The following is a 26,827-nucleotide window of genomic DNA, read 5'->3' as shown; positions in this document are numbered from 1 at the left end:
ATTATTTAATAGATGGCGCAAGTCACAAGGCAAAAATACAGTGTGGCCAATATAAATTGGGAACAGTGCTTGCTGTCAGTATCGTTTAAAAATTCAAATTATTTTCTTTATACATATTATTATGTATTTCCTAATCTGCCACCTTAGAAATAATGAAATATATGGTGGTTATTAGATTTAAGATATTTAGTGAAAACAATGTGATTGAGAGAAAATATTTAAATTATTTAAATTCTCTGTACACAGTACATAAATAAGATACCAATCAATGCAAAAAATAGGTTCAAGAGCTAAAAGTCACTCAAAATAAAATTTGCATTTTAAAAATGACAAAAAATATTTTTCCAGTGGCGTGCCTTAATTTTTAAGGAAGGTAGTCTCATCATCATATCTACATCATTGATTTGAGGTGACAGTTAATTTTATCGCGTTGAATGCCATTTTATTTATGCATTGTGCATTTTATTTATGCATCTTTTAATACTTTTGTTTTAGATATACCTGTAACATTTTTGATAAGACGTATGGTTTCAAGGGCAAATGTATATATAACTAAATATATATTCTTAAATTTAGACGAGGAAAATGTTCCTTCATTTTTGACACGTTGTAGTATTACATATTGTACCTATTGTACCTAATAGTACCTACATAAAATTTTCGTCAAACATAATTAAAGTGATCATATTTTTATAATGAGGCGTGATAAGTTCTAGATGCACATAAAGAACTTTCGTGACAAAAATTTTCGAACCAAATTTGCGAAATAATAAAACATTAAAATATAGGTGGCTAATCCAGATCTCGAAAAGCGTTGCACATATGTAAAATATATTATTTTCATAGTCAACTGAAAAATACAAACCGATGGTACCTTGTTTTTGGCAAAATTTCCATTTTTTATTGAGTTATGGCATGAGGTCTCAAAAATGGAACGTTAATAAAAACATATGGCATGAGCAACCCTTTCCGATATCTACGGGTGAGATACCCCTATTTTAATGTTTTATTTCTCAAATTTGATTTTATTTATATAAGCGTAGAAATCATCCCCTAACAAAACGGTATGGGTCCCATGCTTCATTATCAAAATATGACTACTTTAATTTTCTCGAGCCGTCACTGGGTCAAGCTGAATAGAAAACTGTAAATGTGGGTATTTAAAACAAGGGTGTAAGTGCATATTTCTACAAATTTGTACGACACCTATTTCACGGCATTATCCTTGATTATATAACATAGTTAGACGACCAGTCAAACTTAGGTATGAAAATACTAGATGGCGACTCTCTTATAATATCTCTGGCATTTTTATTTATATTTTCAACAAGGGTCACATTATGGATTTTATAGGACAGTCGCCATCTAGTATTTCTCTATCTAACTTCGATTGGTTGTCTAACTATATTATACCGTTGAGAGAGAAATACTATTTCTCACTGAACGAATAAATATATAAACAAGCGTATTATTGATAAAGTAAAAAATCAATGCAGCAAGAACAGGTTGTCCCTTTAAAATTAATCAATAGTTTGGTTTACGCTACTGGCGGGAAGATTGCGCTGTGTTTATAGGTCAGAAAAAAAGTACGCCGAAAGTTCCTAGTTTTCTTTTTAACCAAGCTTTAATCATTGTCTATGTGTTATTAATTTGTCGTATGTGCGTTTTGCATGATATGTAGCTTATAAACATTTCGCGGACATGTAGACGTACTTCTGACTGCCCTTAAAAATCAAATATTGTTCAAATATTAGTATGTTATGTACAAGTATGTTCTCCACATCAGTTATCATTTATAGTTTTGATAATAATTATCTACCTTCAAATTTTATTTTTTTTTTATGGGAAAGAGTACTATTTAGTACAATTTGGTGGCTAGTTAATATTAAATTTTCTAGTCTCTTTCTAAAAAAATTATTTTGACTAAAGAGCTGTTATACTTTTGTATTATTTAATGATATTTTAATCGTGGTAAAGGGGACGAGTTTTGTAGGAAATGAAACGACTTCTTGTAGGTATTTATTGTTATTTTTATATTTTCTTTAAACAAATGAGAAATTGATATACCAGAAATATCGTACAGTACAATTTTACATGAAGATAGTGATGGTTTATTTGCAAAAACCGAGATGAAAAGGGATTGCGAGCTGTAACGCTGTTTTATTTTTAGATCTAGACCTAGTTACGGCCAAACACTAACTTGTAACGCCGTATCGTTATTCTACTTTTGATATGTAGTAACCTATGTTATAAATAATTAATATTTAAATACGTGTGGTCCTATCCACACTCGCTTGACTCGTTTCAACTCGGTAAATAGCCAAGATGTCAACTGACAGATACAAACAAGATATAATGTTTCATTGCACCCAAACAAAATATTCAAACAAAAAGTTGCTTGCAGGGTGACATAAGAAATTAACACACTATAGAAATGTATTCATTATTATCAAAGTAGAAATTTTAAGTTAAAAGAAACGCCATGATTACTGTTTATTTCAATAGTCATTACCAAAATGTAATAATTATGTACTGTCAGTTTGGCACCTAGGCTGAAACAAAATTTAAAATGGGAAACATATTTTCATGCAATGCCAATGCCACGCTTAATCTATCTAAAACTTCTAGATATAGTTAATAAATCTGAACTAAGGTACTATCACATGTACGCGAATGTATTTGGCAACTCTGATGGCAGAAACATTAAAAAATGGCGCGTTAAGACGTTTCGCTCACAGCACGCACCCTTCAGAAATGGAAAATGTATCATATATCAGTATTATATCTTACCGGGCACAAAAAACAGAACATATACGGGGTGTTTTCTAGGTTCCAACTTCAAAACGTTGTTCCTTGTATCGTTTTAGATTAAAAAGCTCCAGTGGACCAAATACCTAAAACCGCTGGTTTTCGAGATGTTGAGAGTGTTAAAAAATATCATTTATTCGAATATCTCCTAAAATATATTAAAATTAAAAAAAATTAAAACCCAAACAAATTATTGCCTTAAATTTATATGTATTTCTACATCAATGATTTTTTGGACTTTTGATGGTTGTGTTTAAAAAGTAATATCTTAAAGACCGTCCATTTTTCGAATAAAATGTCAGGTACCTTTTTACTTAGAAATAATTTTAAAACTCAAATACACTTATCCAATTTACAGAAAACTCAGCAACGTCCGAATTACGGGGTTATTATAAATATGCTTTAATCAATGATATCCAACTTTCATTAATTTAATTCAATTCAAGCATCTTTAGAGATATTTGAATACCCTGTATCTTAAAAATCAGATTCATAGTTCAATGAGGATTTTTGAACAATCTCCGAGATAGATTTAGAAAGCACCCTGTATATTTTTTGACCAATCAAAAGTGTAGCACTTTTTACTTTCTATATGTACTTTCTTACAATTTCTGTAGATAATATCCTTTCTTCATTTTGCATGACTGATATAAATAAACTTTCGGTTTCCTTTGTTCTGAATGTGGCAAGCGAGAATTTGAGCATATCGTATACTCGGATTGCGGATTCCTCTGCAAGGAATGGAGTTACTGTGAACGGTCTTAACAAAAAAAATGACGTGAACATAAATAAATAGTGTAAGTACAGACTGAAGTGAGCGAATATTTCGAAATTAGCTGTATGTATTATGTATACGAAAACGTATCTACTATTTATACATTGATATATGATTTTATTTTAGATAATGATATGGAATTAAATATTCCTCATAAAGATAGAATATAATAGCACGGATGCTCAACGATAATAATTTACAATATTGCTTATTTTACATCACTATATGAGCGCAACGATACTTTTAAACACAAATAATAGGAGCACATTGTGCAATTTGGCATATTTGTCGCACCATTCTCGTTCTATAGCGCGCACATAGCAACTGATATGCTAAATAAACTGATGGTGCGATAACTTTAATGTCTATGTTAATCTTTGGCTTTGCCAAGTTTTAGTCCACCATAACAAATAACCCTGTATTAATAAAGAAACCAAGATCTATTCTGATTATACAACATTCGACACCCTCATGTCTAAACAATAACAGTACACTCTCATTCGCTAACTTTTTCCATATGTACACACAACACACGAAATTTACAAAATGAAACAGTCATTTATTGAACCTAGCAACATTACTCGACTAAATAGTCTAATCAATCCAGGATTCAGCTTACTTCTTTTTTGCGTTTTATAAACGAGAGTACGGATTCGAGCATTCTATTGTTTTTTTTTTAACCGTTCACTAGCACTGTCACTATGCGTCTAAAATGTTTGACTCCGTGTGATCCGATGCTATTGTAAGATCCTCTGCTACGTTCTCCGTATGCTGATCGTGATCTAGATCGTCGTATTCTGAGATCATTTCCCGTTTTATCACGTGGTGCATTTGATCCGGCTCTCTAGTGATGTGGTGATCTTGATTCATAATCTCCTGCTTAACGTGGAGACCCCCGTTCATTGGCGACCTATATCACCCATAAACAGGCTTTATTCTCTATTATGGAAATGTTTATTTTCGGAAAAAGAAATGAGCAAATTTCATTTTCTCATATACAGAGCATATCGCAGATAATGTAGCTTCTCAATGCATGGTACTTATATAGCTTACCCTTTAGGAACTTGTGAGTAGACTCATAAAATTTTTTACTCATAGTTTTCGGACACCCTGTATTTAATAACTTCATCTTGGAACGATAAGTTTTATACGTATTTTTTTTCTGCATTTGATAAGTTACATGACCTCCCGTGTTTTCCAAATAAACCCTTTCGCTAAAAAAATCGGTCACGTGTTGTTTCTGTGAAAATAGTTTTGTCTTACCAAAAATCATACACTGACAAAAGCAGACAAATACAAGGAACTCATCACTTTATATCGCGCACTTTAAAAGGTTTCGAAAAGAAAATTAAAAGAGACCGCGATTATTTTGTGGAACGGCGAAAGAAGTGTTTCAAATTATCTTGTGACCTTGGATCTTTGTTGGCTACAAATTCTAAATGATGAAGTAAGTCGTAATAGAATAACATCATATGATATCTCTAACTATGGAAACTAGTAAAACTTATACTGTCAAAAATAATTATAAACAAAACGCCAGAAGACGAAAACAAATAGATTTTGAAACGTTAACAATTTTTTAAAGGCGCGATATACAGGGTGTTAAGGATAAGTTTTGCCAAACTTTATTGGCGTATTCTACCGATGAAAATAATCAACATTTGCCCTATAAAAATTTTTCATAGGACGCTTCCCTACGGAGATACAGGGTGTTAAAACTTTCAAGTATTTTTCCTGTAACTTTACTGGCAAAAAATATTTAGTGATAAAATTTGGGGGATGGCATTTCTTTATTTTATTTATTTATAAAGGCTAGTGTTACATACACATAAAAGTGTTTACAATAGGGACTATTTTTTCATGGATAACTTATTCCAAAATACACTCCAGTGGCGTAGATATTGGGGCAGTAGGGGACCTTTTTTGAAAAAAAATCGTACGCCACTGGTTTTTTAAATATTTTTAAAATGTACAATCAATTTGTGGCAATAAAGTATTCTTGTAAAGTATTCGTAAAATTTACTGGTCTTTAGATAATTGGAAAATCAAATAAGAAGATACTTAAGTACCTACCAATTTATCATTTGATCATTTGATTTTCCCATTATCTAAAGATCAGTAAATTTTACAAATACTTTACAAGATTACTTTATTGCCACATATTGATAGTATATTTTAAAAACATTTAAAATTATTAAAAAAAACCGGTGGCGAACGATTTTTTTTCAAAAAAGATCCCCTACTTCCCCAATAACTACGCCATTGGAGTGTATTTTAGAATAAGTTATCCATGAAAAAATAGTCACCCAAATTTTATCACTTACCTAATCTTTTATGTCAGGAAAAATAATATAAATATTTGAAACTTTTAACACCCTGTATCTCGGTAGGAAAGCATCCTATCAAAAATTTTTATAGGGCAAAACTTGATTATTTTCATCGATAGAATACGCCAATAAAGGAATGTATTTTTTGGATATTGCATTTGGCTGCATTTTTTAATGAGGAAATGTTTCGATTGGGCAAAACTATCTTCACAAAAAGGCGCAAGGGTTTATTTCATTACTTTATGAGAAAAAGCACCCTGTGTATGGAAGAAAACACTATTTTTGGTGTATATAAAGAAAAATAAATTTTATTAGATTTATACTGGGCTTTTAAAACATAATGTAACAAAAGAAACGGTTCCTAGATATAGTAACCCGAAATTTTATTTATTAGTTTTCAAAGACAATTATTGAACGCATTATACAGGGTGTTTTGTAAGTCCTTGCAGGAGTTTATAGTACAAGTAATTTGTGATATATTTCCTTAATATACCATATTCCGAAAACGCTTAGTTTCCAATCTACAGGGTGTTAAAGTTTTAATAAAAAAATGCAAATTTATAAATATTGCGGAAACAGCTCAAAATATTTTAATGAAATTTCACAAGCTTTGACAGTTAACGACAATACATGTTTTACGATAAAAATATTGTTTTCAGTTTCACCAGTGGCGTGCGCACAGGCATGTCTTTGTATATTTTTAAAGAAAAAAATGATACGCCACAGATTTTTCTTAAAATAAAAAGTATTTTTCAATTCCCTGTTCAATTTGGAAAAGAAAAGGTATCGCGACTGTTTTTCTTATGACGCACTGTTTTCGAGTGAAAAAATTAAAATCGATTTATTGCATGGCGTAATCCGGTTTCAATAATTAGAAAAATAGCAGAAATTACACACTCAGTTTTTTTTTGTACCAATTTTATTACAGAAAATTATTACTCCTCGCAGTTAACATCAGTTTAAAAAATTTAATCAGTTTTTAGATTCACTAACTAAATAGAAATTAGCAAGTTGGCTGTGCACTCGTTTTTGTTATTACATGACAAAATTTTGAGTCACTTTGAGTGTTTGAGTGTGAATTCATGTTAGTTGTGCGAATGAACTTCTGCAGATTTATGTTAAACGCCGATATGGAAGATGCACCTTTTCTCAGAAGAATTTTTGGGACCGATGAATCCAATTTTAACCCAGAAGGAATTACCAACTACCATAGTGCTCATTTCTTACAAACTTTAACACCCTGGAGATCGGAAACTAAGCGTTTTTGGAATATATCACAAATCACTTGTACTATAACCTCCTGCAAGGAGTGCATCGACTTACCAAACACCCTGTATCTTCCTGCGAAACATATTGTGAGGTAAGCCCACTGAAACTTTTTTAGCTGTCGTTGTACTGTTACACCATTTTCTATACGTCCCGTGTAAGCAAATGAAATTACCTTATATGATGCTCGTGTGGTGGGGATTCAGATCTGTCTCTAGGTCTGTTGGCTAACAGGGCCGAGTTCGTCAAAAAGGACAAATTGTTTTCCTCCATTAAAGAGGCCTGCATGAACTTTTTTCCATTAGTTAAAATAGCTATGTGTTCAAAACGTATTTTTAATATTCTTACCTGCACGTTGGTGGGTATATGGTCGCCATACAATGTGGGGCTGTGATTCATAGTCGGACTTTTTGATGTGGCGCCCCTGTACATAAATCAAAACATGAAGGCATTTTATAACAGGCGATTGTTGGAATTTAAACATGAATGTTAGTAAAACACCAAGATGTAAACAAGAAAGCGAAGTAAAAAAGAATTAAAAAATACCGACCTGTTTGAAGATGGTCTTTGGTTTGGGAGAATTGAGAGAGCGAGTATTTTTTGACATTCTAGACAATATGTTTCCTTTTATCGACATATATTTGTCAACCTTTTCAATCATTTTGCCTAGAAGTAAATTTAAAGCAAAACTAAAACGGAATAAAATAAAATCTAGTTCGTTCCTGTATGTAAGTTACCTGTCCTGAAGGCCACCTCGCAAGTGTCTGACTGACCGACCAACCGACCGATCCAGTTAAAAAATAAAAAGTAAAAAGAGATAGAAAATGTCATACAGGAACTTTTACAAAGAATTAATAAAAACATGCAGACATTTAAAAGTTTTAAAAAGGTATATTATAAAAAATGTAAAAAACCAATTGAAAATGAATTAAAATTACTATTATTTTGTTTATGGTTTACCTGGTTTAATACCTACTTAACCTTACCCTTTCAAAAGAAGTAGAGAATAAGACTATATCACTTTCATCCAAAACATGCTGTTACAACTAGTACATGTACCATTTTTGTGGTTTGAAAAATCGATCGTGTCTAGCAAAGTAAATGATACATGTACGTTCTGCGCTAACCAAACATTCCATGAAGCCGGCTCAACTATGTTGGTTTTTTTTTCTATGATCTAAATTGCTCTCACAGCCGCCTGTATTTTCGTGCATGAAGGGATTGGACACGAGGACAGGTGTCATAGTCTACGGTTTTAGTGATTTTGTGTTTATTTTTTGATCAAGTTAATAAAATTCTGTCGATTCGTTATATTGGAAATTTATCCCGGCGAGATACAAGCCGAGTTTACACACATGGATATCCGCGGAGTCTTTAATTAAAAACTCCTATTTGTATAGGGCAGCGGAACAAAACAAAAACCTTTCAAGAGATTTTTTAACTGAGCGTTACTGTTATTTTATAAGATCGTCGAGGAAAACGCATTTCCCTGGCGCGAAAAAAGATTTTTTGTGATTATCTCTCGGAATTTCTAAGAAACTGTTCGATTGCAGATCCTAAAGAAGTCCGGAAATAGGAATTTTATTATTATTTATTTAAATTCGGTTCTCTCATACAGGGTGATTCACGGTGAAACTTACAAACTTGGTTACGAAAAATTTGCCCGCGCGATATGCGCTCTGGAAAGATGCCTTTAGTTTTCTTGCAACTTTTCACTAGAGAAATGAAATTTTGTGAACACTAATTTTTTTCTTGTTTTATTAAGCAACTTTGTAGCTATAAATACACTAGGCATAGAAATTAAGGGATATTAAAAAAATCTCAAAATTTTGGGTGATTTTCAAAGAGCTGTAACTTGAAGGGAAATGGTCATAAAAAGAATAAAAAAAAGGAAATTGAAGCTTCAAGTGTCTAGTTTTCAGATCATCAGTTTAAAATTTTTTAGCGTCAGCAGTTTTTGAGTAATCATAAGAAAATCAACGGAAAAAAATTTGTAAATTTTTGCTTTTTTTAAAAAGGTCTATGGACTTCAAAAATTTTTTTTTTGGTAATTTCATTATAAACCTCTTTCAGATAATTTAATTCTCTTCAATTTGAGCGGTTCCGGAGTCTTGTACGATTATTATTTATCGCTGAGTTATCGTCGAGCAAAGCAAAAAAATCAATTTTGACTTTGGGAAGTAATGGTCGTACAGAAAATCCAAGCAGGGTTTTGAAAACTGCAAAGTATTCTCTACAAGTCGTCATAATGAGTTTTTTTTAAAAAAAATTTTTCAGTGGAAATGTTAGAATGTTAGGTTAGAAAAAAGGTAAAAAATTGCATAGTTAGGGATATTTGAATAACTTGGCATAACTTTGCAAATAATTAATAAACTAAGGATATAGACTAACTTTCCAACCTCAAAGTGTCCTAAAGAAACCCTGATAACTAGGAAAAAAAGATCGCAGCGTTTTGAAATTATCAGGGTTTCTTTAGGACATTTTGAGGTTGGAAAGTTACAGTCGATATCCTTAGTTTATTAATTATTTGCAAAGTTATGCCAAGTTATTCAAATATCCCTAATTATGCAATTTTTTACCGTTTTTCTAACCAACATTTTCACTTTGAAAATTTTTTTTTATCAAAAACCCATGATTACGACTTGTAGAGAATACTTTGCAGTTTTCAAAACCCTGCTTGGATTTTCTGTACGACCATTATTTCCCGAGTAATTGATTGCCAAAGATCAAAAATGATTTTTTTGCTTTGCTCGACGATAACTCGGACAAATAAATCGTACAAGGCTCCGGACCGCTCAAATTGAAGATAATTAAATTATCTAAAAGGGGTTCATGATGAAATTACCTAAAAAATTTTTTGAAGTTCATAGGCCTTTTTTAAAAATGCAAAAATTTACAATTTTTTTTCCGCTGATTTTCTTATGGTTACTTAAAAACTGCCGACGCTAAAAAATTTTAAACTGATCATCTGAAAACTAGACACTTGAAGCTTCAATTTCTTTTTTTTTATTCTCTCTACGACCATTTCCCTCCAAGTTACAGCTCTTTGAAAATCATCCAAAATTTTGGGATTTTTTAAATATCACTTAATTTCTGTGCCTAGTGTATTAGAAGCATTAAATTTTAATAAATTAACATCTTTCATTGGCTGATTGGAATTTCTATAAACTTTCTAGATTTGGTTCTTCTATTTTTTGTAAACACGGCACAAAAATTCTTATAGCACTAATCGATGCATATTTATTTATGCGAATCCTGAAAATTTTAAGTTTAAAGAAAACTACTGGCAACGTTTTTTTTTTAATTTAATCAACTGTCCCGCTATGTCCATGGTGAGCATTCTTAAGTGAACCACCCTGTAAAACAGATTTTTATTCCATTTCCTTAAATACAGTTTTATGGCGACATTTTAACATTACTTTATTGATTTATCATTTTGACAGATACACAGGGTGACCTTTTTTATCCATATGTAATTCGCGGATTTTTGAAGTTTGGTGGGGGGGGGGGGGGGATATTGGGCGACATGCAAAAGTAATGTAGGCAAGCAGAAGCTTATGTATTGGTGTATTTGTGTGTGTGTCTGGCTTCGGACCTCTACGTTTAGTTAATTCACTGAATTTCAAAACAAAAATAAAAGCACTAATCCTCTAAGAACTATTGTAACAATAAAAATAACCAGCAAATTTTCTAAACAAGCTACACTGACTTGTATGTGTTAATGGTAGGGACGCGCTAGTCGTTCGATCTACAGGTGCTAGCAATATCCGTGACATCTTTACCGTTCAAATATCAAAAGGTTGAATATTAGTTTTTATATAAAATGTGATGGAAGTTTTCTTTTTAACTGTAATTTTCGCGTATTTTTGAATCTACATATTATCAATTTTTATTTGATGGTGACACTACAGGGCATGTCAGGTTTAACACCGGACCCGACAAATAAGTTTTTCCATATGGACATTTTTCAAACATTTTTCTACGGTAACATGATTTTCAAGAGGATCAAAGAAGACATTAGTTTGACATGTTCCGTCAAGTTTGTCTTGCATTTTAATACAAATTAAAAAAGCCTTATGGAAATATTGCGGATTATTTTCACTCGATATTAAATTACTTTTTTTTTTATTAAATTCATTGAAACAATTGCACCTGGTTGTTGAGATGATTTGATATTGCAACAGTTTGAAAATTGGCATTAATTTGAAAAATATGCAAAGGCATGAATCGAATTCGACGTTAAATCTAATTCGCCCTGTATATTCCGGAGATGTTCATCAAAGTGTAGCATAATAGAATGTAAAAATTGGAATTGATAGAGTATGTTCTTTATCCATGCCATATAAAAGAATGTAAGAATAATTTGATTATAGGTATTTTATTTTGTTTGTAATATATACAAAGTCATTTTTCCTCAATAAAAAATGTATTTACAATTTGACAAATAATTCCTGGAAAAAAAAATCATGTTTACGCTACTGAACAAAATCGGGGTTTGTTTAACGTTTGCCGAATGCCATTTTACTTATGAGTATAGAATTTTATTTTAATATCCTTATTATATTTAGAAATATATCTAATTGCTTTCAAATTTCAACCTGAATCTTAAGAAAAGAATGATCCAAGCTACATATATTTCTGTTATAAAAAAATATTCTTAAATTTGGAACAGGGATAAATTCGTTTTTTACATTTCCTTATGTTACGCCTTGTATATTTGACTTAGGGAAGGAAAATTGAAATTTCGAGTGCTTATCCATTTCTATAAAGCAAATGTGATATGTGACATCTTAAATATCATTGCTACTTAACCCCTGCTGACATATAGTGAGTTACTAATTTGGAGGTGGTTTGAAAACATGATTAGTACGCACTAGGCGGAATAAACACTTTAACTAACAGTGTTGTGGGAAACAACTATTTACCCAGACCGGCATTGAATTACACCCTCGGTATCTAGTAAATAGCTAAAATCATTCGTCAGGAGAGTCACCGGACATAGAAGTTTCGACCCTATTAGTTCTCATCAGTACGCCATAATGATACGACCAATAAACGATTTAGCTATTAGGTTGTCTATTTACATAGCTGTTTTGAGTGTGAGGTATATATGATATATTCTGCATAGGTTTTATCTCACCCACCTCAAAATAAGTCTGTAGATAGACATCTGAATAGCTAAATCATTTGTCGGTCGTCCTACCTATGCCATACTGATGAGGACCAACAAGTTCGAAACCAGTCCATGTCCGGTGGCCCTCCTAACGAATAATTTTAGCTATTTACTAGATATTGCGGGTGCAGTTCAATGCCAGTCGAGGTAATAGTCCGTGGAGCAGTTGTTTCTCACAATATCACTAGTTGTATGTATATATTTGACCTGTACAAGATGTACGTGTTCTGGACTTCTGAAATGTTATGTACTATGTAATTAGTCTGTAATTTCCACAAAATTAAGTTAGCAATATTAAAAATAGAATGTATAATTGGGCCGTATCCCCATAACACTACACAACATTAACGCGACATTACCGCGACATCAACGCGATATTACCGCGACATCAACGCGACATTATCGCGACATTAAAGCGACATCTATGTGACATCACTACAATATTAAAATAATATGTAATTTCGATGTTGCGACCATGTATTTGTCTAACAAATTCACTATTCACTTGAAATATAATATGTAGTACTAGTTAAAATTTCTTTAGTGTAAAAGAAATACGGGGGTAACATTGAGGCGACATATTTTAATGTTACATTGCTGCCGTGTAGCGTCGTGAGGATACGGTGTTACAGTGAAATAAATGAAAACATTTTTTAAATCGAATGTTTCGAAGGAATAATCAGAAATTATTCGTGAGTGTTTTCAGTATTTTTTAAATTTAGTTGGGGCCTACGAACGCTTAAAATATAACTACAATAAAGGATATTTTTGTGTAAGAGAAATCCCCCTTTTTATTCAGCGTTTTAATTGTAATGTAGTGCTTTATTAATTCGTATATTAATGACTTTCAACAAAGAAAATACCAGTATACTGATTTTTCCGTCATATGTACAGCTGTGGATAAAAAAGTTTCCAGTCTAAAACATTTAACATGGTTTTAAGAAGGAAACAAGTAAGTTGTTATTGTCTACGGCTGTACATTTTTATCCTTTGGCTACTCAGTATATGTCAGCATTAAGTGTTAGGGGGTAAATACGATTTTTTAAAATTAGTTGAACAATGTCGTAATATATTTAGGTAGTTTGAGAGAATATTGTAAGATGGGAACTGTTTGGAACGAACGAGCAGCACGACCGTTATCAGCGCATCAGCTTGAAGCAGAGCGAGCCGAGCAGACAGCAGCACACGGCAGGGGGCGGCGTCGCAGCTAGGCGCTGCGCGACGCGTTTTCAAATGGTGCTTACTGTGCGCAGTGGGGTGGAGTGGGTGATGGGGTTGGGTCATATTTCCGTGGCCGGCCACGCGACAGGTGGCGGCGCTTCACGAATTCGGCATCATCCACCATCCAGAATGACCCAAAGTCGTCTTCGTAGCGCACAAAACACTTGTGGAGTGACAGATTGGTGCGAATCGCATTCTATACACCCAGACCCAAGAAAGAGAAAGATAACAATCAAGTAAGGTCAAGGTTAGTTTTTGCTCAGAGGGCGACACCTGATGGTAATACCTTCGGTCGGCTACGTCTATAATCTCGAACTCCTGCAGCCTGAGAGTTAGTCGCCCAAGCCAGCGGCTTGACATGCGGTTACTGAACCGGCTAGACACACTTTCACTCACACCACACAAGCCACACATGTTAATGTATAATAATAATAATAAAAAAGATATATAAAAAAGATGTAAAAAAGAGATTAGAAAAAGATGTAAAAATCACAAAACACACAATGTACAAATGTAAAAAGTCAAAATGATGGGCCTCGGTGACGTACCCGACGACTGGTTGGGCCAACGGGCCCGATGAGCAACGCTGCGGCCGCCTCTTGTAGAACTCCACTTCGTCCACTGTCCAAACGGCCCCCTTAACATTCTCCACGCGCATGAAACATTTGTGGAGAGACAGGTTGTGTCGCACTGCGTTCTAACAACAAATTAAACACCTCCAAATGAACAACGACGCTAGCACGGGTGACAGGCAAGCATCGCCATAAAAGAAATACATATAGCCTTATAAGTTAACTTTTTTTCAACGCGATTATTATTCGGTGATCGAGCCGGCCACACCATATTCGCGATCCTTCTACGGATAGTCCAGAAAATATAGAGTTGGGCGCGACTTTTTGTTTCGGCAAGCTGAATTTATCACTATAGATGCTAAATATTATGTACAATAACATTTTAGTTTCCACAGTCATAAAAATGGGGGGGGGGGAAGATTGTTTACAGTGTGGTTAATTGTATAGTTTTTACGTAAATTCACGTTTTTCGCTAATAACTTTTTCCGTTCATTTCCACGAGAAAACACTAAAGTACTTTTTTTTCGTCCTCAAAAGACCTACAAAACTAGCCCTCGAGCAAAAATATTGATTAGATCAAAAGTTATAAACAGAAGAAGTTTATTTGTGACTTTTGAATTAAACATCGCATCCTCTCATTCCTTATCACTGTCTATAACTCACACGAAATCTGGAATCGGTAAGTTGAATAGTTTCAAGTTATGGCCTTATAAACAAATTAACTGATTGTTAGTCTGGACGATCCCGAGCATCTTCCACAATCGCACTGATTTTTTTCATGATAGATTTCATAGTAATACAATGAAATCTATAATTTTTTTTTAATTTTAAATTTGCAACCTGGAATTTTTTTAATTATTTAGCCTTAGTTGCAAACGACGCACGAGGGTGATATAGTTATATATTACTACATATTCGGAAAGCTTATGAAAATAGCTTTAAGTTAAAAAAAATCGTCAAGATTCGTTGAAATACAGCGGAGTTACAGACTGTTAAAGTTGACGGCCTATTGTTAATCAAATTAGATTGGTAGCGGCAAAAAAAAAATACTGTCATAACCGGTAACCCGAGTACTTTCCCAGGTAAAAATATTTTATTTGTGGAAGTATGTTAAGTGCATAAGAAATATTGTCAAAAGTCAGTGGGTCGCTTGATTTTAGGCGAGCCGTGGCGCGGCGGATGGGTGGGAGAAGCGAATGACAGTGAGTCCCAAGAAAATGACGATAATATGCATATTCCTGCCGTTAAATAAGCGAAACTCGCTTGAAAATAATATATTTGACAGTCTGTAACTCCGTTGTTTTTCAACGAATCTTGATGATTTTTTTTTTAACTTAAAGCTCTTTTTATAAACTTTCCGAATATGTAATAATATATAACTATATCACGCTCGTGCGTCGTATATTTCATTTTTTTTTTAACTTAAAGCTCTTTTTATAAACTTTCCGAATATGTAATAATATATAACTATATCACGCTCGTGCGTCGTATATTTCATTTTGAACTAAGGCGAAAAAATTTCCGGGTTGCAAATTTGAAATTAAAAAAAATATATATAGATTTCAAGGTATTTATATGAAATCTACCTTGAAAAAATCATTGCGATTGTGGAAGATCCTCGGGATCGTCCAGACTAATAATTAGTTTGTTTATAAGGCCATAACTTGTAAACTATTCAACTTACCTGTTCCAGATTTCGTGTGTTATTAGACATTTTTATGACTGTGGAAACTAATATGTTATTGTACATAATATTTAGCATCTATAGTGATAAATTCAGCTTGCCGAAACAAAAAGTCGCGAAATGGTCATTTCTCAGCTTATTTTCCTGGCCTACGGATATCCATTTTTTCTGATGTTAGCTGAATTTTACAATTATTATTATTTGAATGAATTTAAATGAAGGTTCATTTATCTAAATGTGAGAAATAATGCAAATATTTTTGGATAAATCAGACTTCGTATCAGCGGTGACTAAATAATTACCTATTCTAATTATAGATGTGTATATTAAGATAAACTTTAAAAATTTTCTTAGAAACAAATTATTTACAATAAAGAAAATATTTTCCGATGATTCCACCGATATTGAATCATGTGCAGCGTCATCACACGAAAATGTTAGATTTGATTGTAGAACTTCATCGTCTATGAATACAGCATGTCCCAATATTCCGTGTACCTGCATAGAGCTGCCGTAGTTACATGTTTATATTGAACAGTTTTTGTGAATTAGGATGCATTATTTCGTTTGTGTTATGAAATAAATTATTTTGAATCGAAAATGCATTATTAATGAACTAATAAAAAAATATAATTAACCAAACCGAGTACAAATCCAAAAATTTTACAAAAGAGAAACATTTTTAATAAAAACCTCACTTCAATAGACAAAATTATGAGCAAAAAAGTCATTTGAAAAAAAAAGTCAAATTTAATGCCCTCTAATGCGGCTAAACGAATAGAGGTAGGTTTAGTAAAATCTGCTTATTTTGATCGCAGGAAACCGTGGTAACTCCATGTACAAGGAATATTAGAACACCCTGTATAAAAGTGAAATATGGAATGTTGCATATTTTAATATATTATGGTCGAAGGCTTTGTCAGGCCTACAGTACTTAGAGACAGAGTTTAGTCTAATAGTACAGAAAAAAGAATGTGCCATAAAATAATATACCAGAAAGAGAGAGTCAGCTATTTAAACAAAAGCGGACCCACTACCTTGTGGCAAACTTTTTAGCGATATTTCCCGTGCTATTAGACATCAGTGACATCACTATGTCACTGAAATCCCGAAAAAGCACAAAAGTAACACAGGATTTGAATTGTGCGCCATTTTCATTCTGAAGAGTTGGCAGCATTGTGCTGGGTCACATGTACGGAGAGTGTGTAGCTGAGACTGCGCAAATTATGTTGAATTTTCAGTAAAAGAAACAAAAGATCTGAACTGCATCTTCATCCTTTTGTTAAAATCCGCTGCATTGTGCTTTTTGAAATGTTTAATTGCAGTGGCACATTGCACACTGAGGTTACGGGAATTTCATCATTCAACTTAGTAATATTTTTGACTGAATGGCCAGTTTGTTCAAATTTGGCAACTAATCTTCTCACAGTTGTTTCATTCGGGGCTTCCCTCTACTGTAAATTTCGCACATCTCAGCTACACACTCTCCGTACCTATTTGTCATGAATTTTCACAATCTTCACTCGCTCATCGCTAGCGCTACATTTTGTCTAATCGCAACGTGTTTACTACAAAATGTAACTTTTACACAATGCTGCCAATTCTTCGGAATGAAAATGGCGCGCAATTCAAATCCTGCGTTACTTTGGGAACACCCTTTATGAGAAATATAAGGAACGCGATGCTCATTTTTTATGACAAATTAATTTCTCGTGACGTAAGTTACCTCCAAATTTAACATTTTCGTTTAGGGTGTAAGGTTATTGTCCATAGAAGAATTTTAGTTTACGTAACATAAACGCTACAAAAAATATGTTTTCAAAAAGGCGTATTTTTCAGAGGCCTACCTTACCTAACCTTTACCGATCAAATATTATAAAAAAAACTAAGAGGTTATCGAAATTCGATTTTGTTAGATATTTATAAGGCTATATCTTTTTAACCGTGTAAAATAAAATGAAAACAATTCAATTTTAGATATTAATAAATTATAAATTAATAAATAAATAAAAGCAATAATAATTTAAGTTAAATAATTCAGTAATTGGTAAAATTAAAAACATACATGCAAGCTAAAAGCAGGTAATTAATAACCTGAAAATGACTTATTTTAGACACAGAAAATACTTTACCGAAAAGTACATACAGTAGCACATTAGCTTTAAAAATGAATAAATTAATTTAGTTAATTTAAATTATTAGTTACTACATATTTTAAAGACAATACTAATTATATAAAAAAACTTGCATGACGATATCCCTATAGATATTAAAAAAATTGTGATTATTACTATTTATCAAAAATTGGAATCACACCATACCTTCCAAGTAGCAGCATTCCTTCTAAAATAGCAAAACGTGTTTTGGAACCAATTGTATATTTCGTTCAAAGTTAGCTGTTTATCAGGTGACTCTATAATCGACTGAAAATACAGTGAGAAACGATTATTTCACTCAATATTCCTCCTATTCACTCCAAAACTTACCTGACGGATTAAAGACGCGTAAGTAAAAGGGGGCCTTACATCAGCATTCTTGTAGAATTCCCTATTCCTTTGGATCTCTGAAATTATAACAATTTATGATTTCCCTCACATGCATCGACATTGCTTCGAAAATTCTCACGATTTGAAATTAAAGTCACAGTAATTTAATTAAAAAGTACCTTGTTGTACGTCAAGTCCAGCTCTTTCAAGCATATACGGTAAGCCTAGTACAGCAGCATGGGGAAAAATAGTATATTTCAACATTTTTTTGAGGATTAAAGAAGAGTAAACGTCAGTGAATTATACGCAGGGTGTTTAATTAAGAATGGGACACAGCGTAACATGAGATTTTTGGGGTCAATATAGACCGATTCGTGTCTATTTCACATGCAATGATACATCTGTTTTGTCTCGAGGATATACGCATAAAAAATTTCTTGCTTCAAATGTACAACATTTGATTTTAAGGTATCGCAAGTACAGAACTTTTGTTTTTTAATATTGACAATAAGATTATTGCAGTCACACCACTTCACAAAATAATATTTTCACAATTTGCAGTAAGTTCCTCGAGGGTCCGTGCCGAGATCACTAGAGACGTATCGTCAGCAAACAACGTTAGTGCGGAAGAGTCAAAATGTTGTACCATATCATTAACATATAGCAAAAATATTAATGGACCCAGCACGGATCCCTGACGTACGCCTAAATCAATATTTCTAGTTCCCGAAGTACACTCATTTATTTTAACACGCTTGGATCTATCAGTGATCAGATATTAATGTATCGTTTGTTTAATACAACATTGACTATTTTGGTCAAATGATTGTATACAGGATGTGGCGAGTATAATCTATAAAAATTAAACTACAGCTTCCTGATGCTGATTTGAATAGAAAACTCTAATACGAAAAAGTTCTATCTTCGCGTTTTTTTTTGTAAATTAAAGTGCATTTATTCAACGAAAATGAAGGCCGACCCTGTGTTATTTATTAAAAACTTTGGAGATGTTTTTATGTGACCCGAGATGCAACCTTATAATTTAAGTCGGTATAATCTAATACTAGTAATACTAAAACAAGGTTAGGTAACATTGTCAAAAAATTTGTGCAGTCAACTGATTTTGTATTTGTATTGAATTCATTATTCACGTAATTATTAAATATTAAGCGTCGGTGTTAAAAAGTGAAAGATCCCAGACAAAAGTTTTTATTTTGTAATTCCTCGATAGTGACAGTGTAATTTTTATAGAGAAGTAAAAACATTAAAAACGAGATTCTTATTTCTTACTTTGCTTAATTTTTTAGTTTGTGCACAAACTAGTTTTACAATGAACCGAGAAAACAATGCATTTACTATTTCTGAACGTGTCGGTGTTGGTGTATGGTGCAGCCGGAGAAAATGCGCTGGCGGCGACTATGTTGTACCGGGAACGATGGCCATAACGTCACCCCCCATGTGCAAATACAATCCTACAGTGCGTTCAGCAGTTGCGAGATACGGGAAGTGTTATTCCTCGAGGAAAAGGATGTGGTCAGCAAGTGAACCTTAATGTTGAAGATGCAGTGTTGGAAAATCTTGACGAAGACCCCACAATTAGTACTCGACGATTCGCACAGCAAATAGGAACTTCATCTCGTACCGTACATCGCACTTAAGGCGCCAGCTGTTGCACCCCTATCATCTGCAACCAGTTCAACAAATACCCCCGGATTGTGATCAACGAATGCGTTTTTGCAGATGTTTTTTACGGCAATGTGCCAATCAAGTAGACTTTCCTGCTTGCCTGAATTATTGGACGATATGGCATTACAAGTTCGGGCACGCATGTTTTATCTTCAAGATGGGGCTCCTCCACACAGTACTCGAGAAGTAACGACACTTCTGAATGAAATGTTTTCTCAGCGAGGGATTGGACGCTTTGGTCCTGTACCGTGGCCACCTCGGTCACCCGATCTAACTCCGATGAACTTTTATCTTTGGAGTCATTTGAAGTGATTGGTTTACAATATTCCAATTGCTACGGTGGAAGAATTGCGAAACCGTATACTTGAATCTGCTGATACAATTAGGGGAATACCTGGAATTTGGGAAAATATTCGCCAAAATTGGGCGCATCGGTGCCATGCCTGTATTCACGCTCGCTAATGGGGATCAATTTCAACATTTTCTCTAGAAATGGTAGGCTTTATTTCATTTTGTTCCATATTTTAATGGAGTTTGTTTAGTGCACGCAGTTGGCAACTATAGATGCTTACGGATGTGATTTTGTTTGCGAACTCTTGCAGTAACAACAATGCATTTAAGATAGTAATCACTATTAATTATTATAATAAGAAAATATCAGTTTTTTTTTTTAAATATCTATTTTTCTTAGTTTGTACTTTTGCACTGAAAAATGCCCCAAAAATTGAGAAGTATCTTTCTATCTTTCAACGACGATTTGTTTACGCGGCTGATCTACAGCACGTAACTCATCGTACAGCACACGGACAGGACCGTTTCAGAGAAAATATTTTGCTCCATAATTGAACTTTGATTTACGAAAAATAAAAACGCAAGTATAGAACTTTTCGTATATGACTTTTCTATTACAAATATCGTTAGGAAGCTGAAGTTTAATTTTTATAGATTATACACACCACACCCTGTATATATTTACAAATAATATAAATTCTAAGAAAAATTATAGATTACCGCAAATATTTCACATAGTTTGATGAAAGTATATACGTTTGAATAGAATAAAATAACATTTACAGCAAATAATTCCATTTAAAACTATCTGCTCTGGCACTGTGTCCCATCCACCCTCTATAAAAGACCCTTTCGAAAACGGAACCGTTGATTATCGCATTATTAATTTGCAATATTGCCGCAATTTTCAAACGATAAAAAGTACTTACCCCCGGCCAAAGACAGCGCAGACTTATCGCTCAACCTTCTCCGAATGGGTCCGGCTACGTTTGGTGCCGGCGAATGAAGAACTGGTGACCTCACAGCGGAAACCATGGGACCCATCGAAACGGGGGGTTGGGGTAAGGACGCGGAGACGGGCATTTTCCCCGAAGACACTCCTGACGCGTCTTTGTGGGGATCTGGCGACCCCATTTGTTTAGATAGATGAAGATGATGCATCATCGCTTGGAGGCGATCCCTTTCCTTTTGTAGCTGTAGTTCTAATTGGGATACGACTTGCATCTGGACTCGGGCTTGAGCAGTCGATCTGTCGTCTAGTGTGTGTTCCGTGTTTAAATGCCTGAAAGTTTGGGAGATGAGGATGGGTGTATTTTAAGTTCGATGGAGGAGTCGGGATAGTTTGTGAAGACGTGGAATGCGTGTGAAAGATTATCACAACCAGATCATTGAAAACGTCATTGGGGAACTTATTTGCCATACTTCTAAAATGTTTGACAGTGTTCATAAAGACGGTGTGTGAAAAATAGCCAGCAATTCTTTAAATGAAAGGGAATAGTTTGTGAAGACATGGAAAACTGTTTGTGAAAGTTCATTTTCACAAACAAATTATGGACAACGTCTTTGGATAACTTACTTATTATACCTTCGAAAATATGTAGCAATTTTGCTTTCACTCATAAAGATCTTGTGTATTAAAAATAGCCTTACTTTTGTTTTGCTAATCTTTTGAAAAAAAAAAAAAGAAATTACTTCAGTCTATTAAATTTGGTGCGAAGAAACATAATCTTCGATCTTAGAATAACAAATTCTTAATATCAAAATTCATAGATCTTTATTGTGAATTGAAGTACTTAGAAACTAGGATAAAAATAATTCTAAATTTTTAGGTGATTTTCAAGAAGCTCTAAGTCCGCGAAAAATGGTCGTAGAACAATTTAAGGAAAAGCAAATTAAAACTTGAAGTTTCTAGTTTCAGGATCTGAAAGTCAAAAATTTTTATCAGCAAAAAAAAATTTACTAAGCTTTCAAAAAGTCAAGGGGCTTCAATACTTTTTTTGACGCACTAATCAGCAATTTTAGTTTCATTCATTCTCTTTAATTTGAGTTGTTCAAGAGAGAGAGTTCAAAAAGACGTATTTACGATGATTTGACGTTTATTTATCGTCGTTAAAAGCAATACTTTTTTTGGTTTCAATTTGCTGTTTTTTTAAATCGCTTTACGATCATTTTTCGCGAAATGAAGGTCACTTAAAAATTTAGAATTTCTTTTATTCATTATTTTTGACTGATAAAATATTAGATGTGGCGCGGTAACTATATTTTTCGGGGTAAATTAGGTATTTATAAAAAAAAATAATGGCGAGGCAGAGGAAGTAGAAAAGTGGGATTCTGTTTTAATATAGGGGTTCCTGCCCGCGCCACTGTCGATCGCGATCGCCCCTTTGAAAAGAGGAAGTAATAAAGACTCCTCGGAAGATTAACATTTAAATCTGGCAACGTGGCGATCAAACGCCTTGCATATTAATTAAACATAGCGTAATTAGAGTTTTTAAACCACGACGTCTTCTTTAATTTATTCCAGGTCGCTTTTTCTTTTGTCGCGAAAAGACGAAGACGACAAAATATTGTAATTTGATGGTTTAGTTAATTCCCCTTTCTTTTACATATTAATCACCTCATAAAATGCTAAATATAAGACAAAATTAATGTTGAATGTTGACTTTGACACAAATTATTTTATGGCCGCCTCTGATCGCTTTTGCCCTCTAAAATTACTATCTCCGAAACTTTTCTCATTTTATTAATTACAAATGTACTCGACACTCCTTTTAGAAACCGGCTTTTCTCTTTTTGCTTATGCAGAGATCCATCTTTTAATATTACTGTGGATTAGTTATTATTTTTAATTTTTATTTAGAGAAAAGAGAAAAACAAAACAATTACACAGTTTCATGACACCCTCCCTACCCAGAAAACACATAACTTTTTATTAAATGCTGTTCACAGTTTCCGCGTTGTTTTGTAAGTATATTTTAATACAATGTAAATCCTAATAAATTCCGATTTATGGACAAACTTTTGTTAAGTTCGGGTCTTTCGGCGATGCAGTTTATTGGCATTTCTCTTATAAATGATGCTTTTAAATTATCTAACTGATAGATTACTTTTGGAGACACTGTAAACAACTGATTACTTAATTTATTTTTATAATAATATAATAAAACAATTATTTCATTCTTAAGAAAATTTTCAAAATGCTTTTAAAGTAAAGTAAACGTAATAAACTAAGTATAATTTTTAATATACTCAAAGAAATCCTGAAATACAATATTCAAAGATTACAATAACCTGAGGAAATGCCACAAATATAAGGTTTTGATTGATTCTTGGCACATATTGAAAGAAAGTATAATGCACTTACTTTATAAATGCTTGTAGATCTTCACAGATGATTTCACATCCTGGCCACTTGCACACGCCATGTCCGTAGAGATGATGAACCCTGTCAGGAGTTGTGGTCCTCTCAGGTTTCTCGTCTAAGGGTTCATCTCTACTAGATCTACTAGGCGCTAAACCTAGTAAACCCGGAGAGTTTTCTATAAAAAAAAGGAAGAGAAATTGTTTTGACCCAGAAAATTTCTTAACTTTCGTATTTAAACATTTTTTAGATTGTACATTAAGTTTTTGTTCATTGTCATATTTTTTGGATTGTTGGGCCGCATTTTTTCGTACTTGGTGAAATAAAAGTATTATTGAAATATAGATATGAAAGGAACGTTTTGATATAAAAAAATTGAGCAGCTTCCTAATTTAATAGTTTTAAGTATATTAACTGAGTTACTGTAACTTTAGTCCAAAATTCATTCCTGCTAGTATCTATTATACCTTTTGAGTACGATCCAATGATTAATAGAAGGTGCCTATAATAAATTAAAATTGCCTGAATCACACCAAATTCCGCATTGCTGCACTGCACTGCTGGGAAATTTGTCAACAACTGAAATTTATGGCCCAGTCGCCCAGTTCGGCTGTGTTTGTACGCCGTTTGCCCGCGCGCGCTTTCTTCAACTGGGCATGCATTACTACCACCTCCACGTTTAGTTCGACCAGACCTGTAGGTATATGGGTATGGCTAAATATGGGAACAAGTTTTTCAAATGTTTCAATGCCGAGTTGCTGTGTAGCGACCGAACCTGGTACATACCGCCTAGCTCTTTGATCTTGATTACTATTGTACAGCTGTGAACAATAAAATGTTTCCAATCTAATCTTGTTCTTTAAACCTTTTTAAACGTTTTAGTTCGGAAATATTTTTTTTTGTTCACAGCGGCACTTTTTGGGTTGTCGGGAAATAACTTTCGAATAAAAAAATGTAAGTACATATTTCCGATAATGAAATACCAAAGTATCTTTTTGTATGAAAATTAATTTTATAAGTTTCGAGAAATATTTTTTCGCCCGTGATGAACATTAATTTTACAAGGTTTAAAAAATTTACGCATCTTTCGAATCTAAAAGTAGAAGTTTTATAAATTTTCGATCACTAGTCACTGTAAAGTATCCCTTTGGTTGAATATTCATTTCTGATTATTTCGATTATATATTTTTGGGTTTCCGGGAGATATTTTTTCGTCCTTGGCGAAATAAAAGGAATATTATGTTGATGCGCCTTATTTTATAGTAATTTTATGCCTGTTTGAGTCGCGGAATATGTAACAGACTTCCAAAGTAGTTTTTATATGTTTCGAAGTATTTGAGATATTGATAATGCATTCCGCTTCACCATAACGCCTTCGCGAATAGTCCGTCAAGTGTGTTTTATAGTTATTTCCCTATATCGAGAAATATTACACCACTATTATGGGTCACATTGAGGCCCAACTTTTGCGCTGACTTTGTGTTATTACTAGTCATAACATCGGGCACGGGAAACCAAGGCCTACTGTAGTTATTATTCGGTGATAACAATATTAATATAAATATTTTGCCTTCGTGCAAGTTTTTATTCATAAAGTTAGAATCCACCTATTGTATCTGGTTTTACAGCTGGTATACATCTTCGGTTGTTTTGATAACTCTTTTTTAAACTCAGCAGTTGTAAGAACATGCGAAAATATACATTAAACCCTTTCATATAAGACAATTATATAACAATAACATACAGAGCAACAAGATCAGTTACACATTTCACTTTTTTCCTGTTTCCTTCGCGATATTTTTAGAGAGAACAGTCTAAATGTAATATATTTAAATGTTTTTTTGTTACATTCCAAACCTTTGATTTACAAAACAAGTCTGTTGACCTCAAAAAATATTTTCAAGCCATTGATGATTGTTGTATAAATATTTGAAGTTCATATATCAGAGAAAATATTATTCGCTTTCCGTTGAATATTTTTTCCGTAATTCTATCAAACGGCGTATAATCACGTATAGAAAATAAATGAACACTTTTATGGAATCACTGTTTAGCAAAATATTTGAAGGGATCATTGGACCCTTAAAACGCAAATATCTTCTATAGCTGTAGCTTTGTATCCAATAGTTTAAATTTAGAAGTTGTTCAAATGAGTTTTAGCTTTTTTATATGTACGGAATTAGTTTTAACATAAGTAAGGCTGACAGAGAGAGCCGCAATCCAATGGCGTGCCAAGCGGGTCAACAGAATGCTTTTCACTTTCACGTCACGTAAGTATACTGTTGCTTTGTTATCGTGCGGATGTTGCGTAGTTAATTCCTATCCGTTGGTGTTCATGGCGGTGTATCGTAGACAATTTAATTAGTTGCTTTTTAATAAATAATGCGTACGCCTATGTCCCGCGGCTCGGTTCTGACAGCCCTAAACATAAGATGTTGGCTCTACAGGGTGTCGTGAAATTAGTGTGTAATATTTTACCAGTCCTCCGTTGTACGTCTAGAAGAGAAAAAAATCAGATAAACATAGGCGGACGAATAAATCTTAGCAACCTCAAAGTTGTTTTTCCAGATATCCAGAACTATTCAAGATAAAACGAAGAGTTAAAAGTTGTCTAAATTTCATTCAAGACCGTTCTTTTAGAATTTTATTATTTTTTAAAAAATTAAGAGAATTGGACATATTAAGCCAATGAATAGTCAACAGTGCCTATATCGCCCATTTCCGTCTTTGTATATGGCGTTAAAGAAAAAAGAGTCGAGAGCTCTCGATACAGGGTGTAAGAAGTTTGACTGCCATTAATTCAGCATGACTTGTCCTACGGAAAAAATGTAAACAGCTATTATTGTGAAACATTTAGTAAATTTCAAGACAATTGTTTTCCAGTTTTTAAATAAATAAAATAAAATGTATCGATTTTGTGGTACGAAGATAGTGTTGTGCTTAAATTTTAGCTCGAATTTTAGTAATTATGAATCTCTTAAAACAGGAACTTAATTTTTATTCAAATTGCGTATTTGAAGAATATGTAATTAAAGTACCCAAATATTCACGTCGTCCAAATAATCATATGTATTAAAAATAATTTAGGTACTTACCAAAAAGCAAAATTCAGTACAAAACAAATTACAACATATGCTCAAAATGTCCACTACCGTTTTCGATGCACGCACGACACTT

General features: G+C 33.3%; 1 protein-coding gene across 2 annotated transcripts in view; it reads right to left on the bottom strand.

The window, feature by feature from the left end:
- Positions 1 to 2,020: 2,020 nt before the first annotated feature.
- The window catches only part of LOC108906287 (forkhead box protein P1), a 161,630-nt gene continuing 136,823 nt past the window's right edge, over positions 2,021 to 26,827 (bottom strand). For both annotated transcript variants that reach the window (XM_018709511.2, XM_018709510.2), the window contains exons 8-15: positions 23,654 to 23,828; positions 21,219 to 21,571; positions 18,313 to 18,389; positions 18,148 to 18,249; positions 14,119 to 14,267; positions 7,525 to 7,600; positions 7,352 to 7,467; positions 2,021 to 4,493 (exon numbers count right to left, since the gene is read on the bottom strand). In XM_018709511.2, coding sequence (XP_018565027.1) covers positions 4,283 to 4,493; positions 7,352 to 7,467; positions 7,525 to 7,600; positions 14,119 to 14,267; positions 18,148 to 18,249; positions 18,313 to 18,389; positions 21,219 to 21,571; positions 23,654 to 23,828 — 1,259 coding nt within the window. In that variant the 3' untranslated portion in view covers positions 2,021 to 4,282. The remainder of the gene's footprint in view (positions 4,494 to 7,351; positions 7,468 to 7,524; positions 7,601 to 14,118; positions 14,268 to 18,147; positions 18,250 to 18,312; positions 18,390 to 21,218; positions 21,572 to 23,653; positions 23,829 to 26,827) is intronic.

Source organism: Anoplophora glabripennis, unplaced genomic scaffold, assembly GCF_000390285.2.
Source record: "Anoplophora glabripennis isolate ALB-LARVAE unplaced genomic scaffold, Agla_2.0 scaffold32, whole genome shotgun sequence".
Classification (NCBI taxonomy): domain Eukaryota; kingdom Metazoa; phylum Arthropoda; class Insecta; order Coleoptera; family Cerambycidae; genus Anoplophora; species Anoplophora glabripennis.
The sequence above is the reverse complement of the archived record's forward strand: the minus strand, read 5'-3'. Positions and strand labels throughout refer to the sequence as shown.